The sequence below is a fragment of the Neoarius graeffei genome, chromosome 24, assembly GCF_027579695.1.
Source record: "Neoarius graeffei isolate fNeoGra1 chromosome 24, fNeoGra1.pri, whole genome shotgun sequence".
Taxonomy (NCBI): Eukaryota; Metazoa; Chordata; class Actinopteri; order Siluriformes; family Ariidae; genus Neoarius; species Neoarius graeffei.
In genome coordinates, this window is record NC_083592.1 from 40,351,175 (window position 1) to 40,358,299 (window position 7,125).

General features: G+C 37.1%; 1 protein-coding gene across 1 annotated transcript; it reads left to right on the forward strand.

The window, feature by feature from the left end:
• The first annotated feature begins 1,385 nt into the window (after nucleotides 1-1,385).
• Nucleotides 1,386-2,870, forward strand: LOC132872953 (C-X-C motif chemokine 10-like). Its single transcript, XM_060908096.1, has 3 exons — nucleotides 1,386-1,489; nucleotides 2,185-2,305; nucleotides 2,396-2,870. The coding sequence occupies exons 1-3, from the start codon at nucleotides 1,429-1,431 to the stop codon at nucleotides 2,484-2,486; spliced, it is 273 nt and encodes a 90-aa protein (XP_060764079.1). The 5' UTR covers nucleotides 1,386-1,428; the 3' UTR covers nucleotides 2,487-2,870.
• Nucleotides 2,871-7,125: the final 4,255 nt, after the last annotated feature.

A 7,125-nucleotide genomic window follows, 5' to 3' on the forward strand; every position in this document is an offset into this window, starting at 1 on the left:
ATCCTGTTCTTCAGGGTCGCAGGCAAACTGGAGCCTATCCCAGCTGACTATAGGTGAGAGGCGGGGTACACCCTGGACAAGTTGCCAGATCATCGAAGGGCTGAAACATAGAGACAAACAACCATTCACACTCACATTCACACCTACGGTCAATTTAGAGCCACCAATTAACCTAACCTGCATGTCTTTGGACTGTGGGGGAAACCGGAGCACCCAGAGGAAACCCACGCGGACACGGGGAGAACATGCAAACTCCACACAGAAAGGCCCCCGTCAGCCGCTGGGCTCAAACCTAGGACCTTCTTGCTGTTAGGTAACAGTGCTAACCACTACACCACCATGCCACATACATATACATACATATATATATATATATATATATATATATATATATATATATATATATATATATATATATATACACATATATATACAATGATGTTCGTCCATCGTTTGCAACAATGACCAAGAGCATTATTTGTGACAGGCGAGACGATGTGAATGATTTACTGATAAGTTGACATGGGGGTGCGGTGGGTTCTCTAATGGCTGATGAGACCAATACGAACATGGAACTTCCTTTGGCGGACTGGGCACACAAAGATGGAGTGAGCTGGCTGTGAAGAGTTGGATGATCTATTCTTCCTGGCTTGTCTCTTCAGCTGCGCATCTTGGATTCTTCTCTTTTCATAAGCCAGACAGCCTTGGTGGATTGCAGAGCGCCATGACAAGCATTGTTGAGCAACCTGCTCCCAGTTGTCAGGATTTATTCCCATGTCTTTGAGTGACACTTTCAAGCTGTCCTTGAAGCGCTTCTTTGGTCCTCCACGCGTTCTCTTGCCTCTGACCAGCTCACCACACACACACACTGCTGAAATGATGAGCTCAAAGTGACATAATACAGGAAGACACAATACACCAGATTGTTTCAGGTTATGTCATAGCAGACAAGGGAAATAACAGCATTTCTGATAGAGGAGATTTTCCTTTGCACATACAGTGTGGCATGAAAGCTAAAAAAAATCATCATCATATTTGCTCTTTGGATACAAAAACTGTGTCTGAAATAGTGAATGGGATCATTCACTATTTCAGAAACTATTTAACACCTCTTCAGCGTAGGATGTGGCACAATATTAACTATTACACAAATCAGAAAATGGCACATAACTAGAATATTTCTAAATGCCTTTGAATTATGTTATTGTGGGTGTCATTGTATTTGGGTGGAGCTGAGCCATATTTAGCATCATGATCCTTTTCAACTGATTCTTGGATCAGAAACAATATTTCCATTACCAGTGGGAAGTCCCTATATGTACTACCCATGATACTGCACTCTATAAATGTGCCTTCATTACCTTATTTTGTGACCAGTCAGTCACATCTACAGCTAGAAAGGGAGACAGGAAAGTGAAAGCATTAATCATGAGCCGAACCGTTCTACTGTTGCTGCTTGGATGTTGGCTGTGTGCTTCATTTTGCACAGGTATGTTGTTCTGTGTGGATGAGCTCATAAAGCTGACATGCTGTAATTATATAAACAATAGTATTTTACTCACTTATTTTTCATGATGTATGGCATTCAAAACTGAAGTTGTGGGTTGAGTTTTACTTGGTATTATATGGTGCTTTGTGAAAGATGAAGAGATTTGATGCCTTGTATCTCTATACCTATTTAACTTGTACTCATCAGTCAAGTTACATCATTCTGAAGCAACCATGTTCACATGTTAATATTCATGTAAGCTCTGCATATATTTAAAAACTTGATAATAATAATAATAATAATAATAATAATAATCACTTGACAATGAATGAATCAAGGTTTGACTCAGTGTAATCGCAAGACTGACACAAACAGATAAACAGATATAATCAAGTCATCAGATATAATCAAGTCATCAAGTCATTTTTGGCTACATAAAGTGTAGCCAAAAACAAACTTATTTGCAAATTAATTACAACCACAATCCTAGTTAAGCTTGACGGTTTTCCTAAATGTGGAATTTGTGTCATCGTTTACAGATTTTACCTGCTGATATCCCTGTTTCATGGCTATTCATGATATAGTCAGATAACATGAGGAACATGAAAAGGCAATTCTTAAAATGCAGGGGTTTTATTCACAGGAAAAATTAGTATAATGTTCTGCACTGACTAAGTCCTTTGCCTGTGCTTCAGCCTTCCGTTTCGAGAGATCAGAGCGCTGTATCTGTCAGAAGTTCTCCAGAATCCCGTACAGAAAAATCTTTGAATGGAAACTGTATCCTCCAAGTGCATCCTGCAGGGCTTATGAGATTGTGTAAGTTATCTGAAAGCCAAATCTGAACTTATAGTACAGATCAAGAATAACCTTAATATCTGAGTTTTTTCTGATTTTGTGCTTTTACAGGGTGACAACAGTGGCTGGTCGGAAAATGTGCCTCAATCCAAACTCAAAGGCATGGAAGTTCATAATGAGTGGAGAGCGGGGACCAATATAAAGCCTAAAACAAGACTCAGGCTGTGAATATCCAAACCTAAACTTCACGAATTGATCAGAAACGCTCATGAATTTGAGAATGTATAAGAACTTTTCATCTATGGTGTCTTTGTGATATTGTAATGTGTGGGTTTATGTGTGGTCAGGTATATTGATCTTGTGCATGGTAGTTTCATTTTGAAACTGAAAGACATGGAAAACACCCAATGCCCCAAACAGGCAAGATATCACTATCTGCAGATCTCATCATACATCTGTTGTGCTTATACTAACACTTAAGAATCATGTACACTGTACGACGTTTTAACTTTTTATCTGTGTCTAAATGAAACCTTTGTCAGGATGGCAAAGACACCAATAGATAATTGTTTTTGTTGTATGTTAATTGCCATATGTTTTTATGTTGATTAATAAAATCAGAAAATAAGAAAATGTGTCATAATTGTCCTTCAGAAGCTAAAATATGTGGAATTGGACATAATTGGACTATTCATGTTGCGTCAGTGATATTTAAACAGTCCCACAAGAGTCTTCAAAATAAAGCTGCCTTCTTCTCAACGTGGGACTGACAGGAAATCATGTGATGTGAGGAGGTTGTTACTAAATCACATGAAATCAGTCTTACACTGGCCTTGTCAAATGTTTTGGCAAATAAGCAAAAAATGTTTGGGAACTACGGGGAATTCCAGCTACCCTACTGCTGCCACCACCACTACACACACACACACACACACACACACACACACACACACACACACACACACACACACACACACACACACACACACACACACACACACACACACACACTTACAGGACCATTCAGAGGTTTGGACACATCTTCTAATTCAATGGGTTTTTTTTCTTTATTTTTATTAATTAAAAGACATTTCATGTCTTAAAGTCATGATGGATGTCGTTTCTCTTTACTTAGTTGGGTGGTTCTTGACATATGGATTACTACAGTTATGGATGAGGGCTATTTACTGTATTGTTATTATTTACTATTTACTGTTTGATCTCAGATGCATTAAGAAGGCAAGAAATTACACTAATTAACTTTTGGCGAGGCACCTGTTAATTGAAAAGCATTCCAGGTGACTACCTCATGAAGCTGGTTAAGATAATGTCAATAGTGTGCAAAGCGTCATCAAGGTAAACGGTGGCTACTTTGAAGAATCTAAAATATGAAACATATTTTGTTTTTTAACACTTCTTTTCTCGTCTCATCTCGTCTTCTTCCACTTATCCGGGGCCTGGTCGCGGAGGCAGCAGTCTGAGCATGGAAGCCCAAACTTCCCTTTCCCCAGACACCTCGGCCAACCGAGGCATTCCCAGGCCAGCCAAGAGACATAGTCCCTCCAGTGTGTCCTGGGTCCTCCCCGGGGCCTCCTCCCGGGGGGACATGCCTGGAACACCTCCCCAGGGAGGCGTCCAGGCACTTCTTTTGTTTATGACATAATTCCATATATGCTCCATATGCTCTTTCATAGTTTTGACGTCCTCAGTATTGTTCTACAATGTAGAAAATAATAAAAATACAGAAAAACATATGAATGAGTAGGGGTGTACAAACTTTTGACTGGTACTGCACACACACACGTATACTCTCAATTTGCATGAATATCATCTAAAATGGGGGTGGCATGGTGATGTAGTGGTTAGCACTGTCGCCTCACAGTAAGACGGTTCTGGGTTCAAGCCTGGTAGCCAACAGGGGCCTTTCTGTGTGGAGTTTGCATGTTCTCCCCGTGTCTGCGTGGGTTTCCTCCGGGTGCTCCAGTTTCCCCCACAGTCCAAAGACATGCAGGTTAGGCTAATTGGTGACTCTAAATTGACCGTAGGTGTGAATGTGAGTGTGAATGGTTGTTTGTCTCTATGTGTCAGCCCTGCGATGACCTGGCGAGTCAGCTGGGATAGGCTCCAGCTTGCCTGTGACCCTGTACAGGATAAGCGGTTATGGATAATGGATGGATGGATCATTTAGAATGACATTACTGACCTACTATGAAGAAGGATCTATTCCCCAAAGTGCATTTTGAAAAATAAGCCCATTTAATCACAGATTTCACATCGTCCTAATATCCCATTGAAATAAATGTCATGTTGCTCATTCTTTGCCAGAATTTGGAATGAAACTGTATAAAGGTCTCAGTATTCTCAGTATTTTTTGATTGGTTTATCACATTTCTAGTGCACAAACAAAAATGATAGATCAGTCAAAAATACTGAGAATACTCAGAGCTTTATACAGTTTCAGGCCCAATTCTGGCAAAGAATGAGCAACATTACATATTACAACATACAGTATGGGTAGTCTGACGTCAGAGTTGGTCTGGCTTTGGTCCGGTCGCCTTTGTGTGTGACATTAAATTAATTTCGCTTTCACAAGAGAATAACAGATCTGTTGTCTTTCAGTGGAGAGTAGAAAGAGCTTCTTTTTCCCAGCCACTGTAGTAGCTATTGTTGTTCAGGTTTACTGCTGACTTATAATTTGGTGATGTTCATTGGAGAAATGTATCAAAGCACATAAAATGTCATTCTAAAATACTAAAGATTACAATACACAAAGTGTAAAATTAACTCCAATGACTGCATTCATGTGTATGAATATACTGTACAGGAAAAAATTTGTGCCACTGTCTTGCCTTAGTGTCCAAGCACTGCTGCTCTCAAGGAACATTGATGGTCAATGTTGATCATACACCATAACCAGCCACTTTATGAGGAACACCATACTAACACTGGGTTTGCTCTGAGAACAGCCTGAATTCTTTATGGCATGGATTACTCAAGGTGAAAAACCTTGAAACCTGAGAACAGGAAATTGAAAGTATTAAACGAGTGGATCCGTTCTGCTGCTGCTTGGACCTTGGATATGTGCTTCATTTTATCCAGGTATGTCAGGCATCTTACTGAGATATTTGAACCATCTAAGAGACAATTCGACCTGTGTGTATGACCGAGTATGAGCTGGCATTGCAGTGATTTTTTTTTTCTCAGCAAAATTAGCATAAAAATGGTATATGGTAAATGTTCTGTACTGACAGGAAGTCCTTTCTCTGTGCTTCTGAATGTATTCAAAAATAATACAGTTAAAAGTTTCTAAGAGTGAATAATCACAATATTGAGTGGTAATAAAAAAATCATAAAAATGAAATCAATCACACTTTTTTTAAAGAAAAAAACAGCATAAATTTCTGAGGTACATTGTGTTGAGGTTTTCTACAGAACTGAATGAATGAATGAATGAATGAATGAATGAATTTATTTATTTCGAACATGTATAAAAAATGTATGTAACTATTTGTACATACAAAAGAAAGAAAACGAGAAATTAAATAAATAAATAAATAAATAAATAAAATAACATAAAGAGCTAAGACATTACAAAACACCGCACATTGTTCGAAAAAGGAGTGGGAAGAAGTAAAATATTTTTTTTATTTCCCACCCCTTTTTAACTACCCCGAAATCCAAACTACATTAATACACCTATAAAAATATATACCATATATACACTTCATGAATATCTATATAAATATATAATTACAAATATAAATATATACTACATACCATATATACACTTCATAAATATCTATATAAATATATAACTACAAAAAATATGTATATATACACTATATACCATATATACACTTCATAAATATCTATATAAATATATAATTACAAAAATAAATATCTACTACATACCTATCCCCATAAATAAATATATACCATATACTAAGTTAGTTCTAATATAACAATCAACCCTATTCTATTTATAGATTTATCCCTCATCATCCTCCGTTAACATACTTCCTCTTCCATATACTTGTATAAAAAATATTTTTTGTACCTTTTTTTAAACAGATTTATATTTGCACTTTGTTTTATTTCTGTCTCCAGTCTGTTCCATAAAGTCACCCCACAGCTCGATATGCACAAGCTTTTCATATTTGTTTCAACCTTTGGTTTTTTTAAATTTAGGTCTCCCCTTAGATTATATCCCCGCTCTCTCTCACTAAACATTCCTTGTATATTTTTTGGCAATAGATTATTTCTCACTTTGTACATTATTTGTGCTGTTCTGAATTTGACCAGATCCATAAATTTCAACATGTGTGATTTTATGAATAGTGAGTTTGTGTGATCTCTGTATCCTGTTTTGTTTATTGTCCTTATTGCTCTTTTCTGCAATGTACATATCGGCTGCAGAGTGGTTTTGTAGGTGTTTCCCCAGACTTCGACACAGTAAGTCAGATATGACAAAAATAACAAGTAATATAGAGTACGCAAAGATTTGCAATCAAGGCAAGGCAAGGCAAGGCAAGTTTATCTGTATAGCGCATTTCATACACACAGGCAATTCAATGTGCTTCACAAAAAATAAAAGCATAAGAACAGTAACAAAGAATTAAAGTAAAAGTAGATCATTAAAATCCAAGATTAAAAAGAAATTAAAATAAAGAAAGTAAAATCATTAAAATCAAAATTAAAAGAAATTATATTAAAGGAAATTAATTACACTTTAGGTAAAAATTAATCAAGTGAAAGCATCTGAAAACAGCTTTGTCTTGAGCCTGGATTTAAAACTAACAACAGTAGGAGCATTTTTAATATCATCTGGAAGTTGGTTCCAA

Bases quoted from the DNA above. Each gene is read 5' to 3' on its own strand.
- LOC132872953 (XM_060908096.1), top strand. From the start codon at position 1,429: ATGAGCCGAACCGTTCTACTGTTGCTGCTTGGATGTTGGCTGTGTGCT. The intron at 1,490-2,184 runs GTATGTTGTTCT...CCTGTGCTTCAG, and splicing joins GTGTGCTTCATTTTGCACAG to CCTTCCGTTTCGAGAGATCA. The intron at 2,306-2,395 runs GTAAGTTATCTG...GTGCTTTTACAG, and splicing joins TGCAGGGCTTATGAGATTGT to GGTGACAACAGTGGCTGGTC.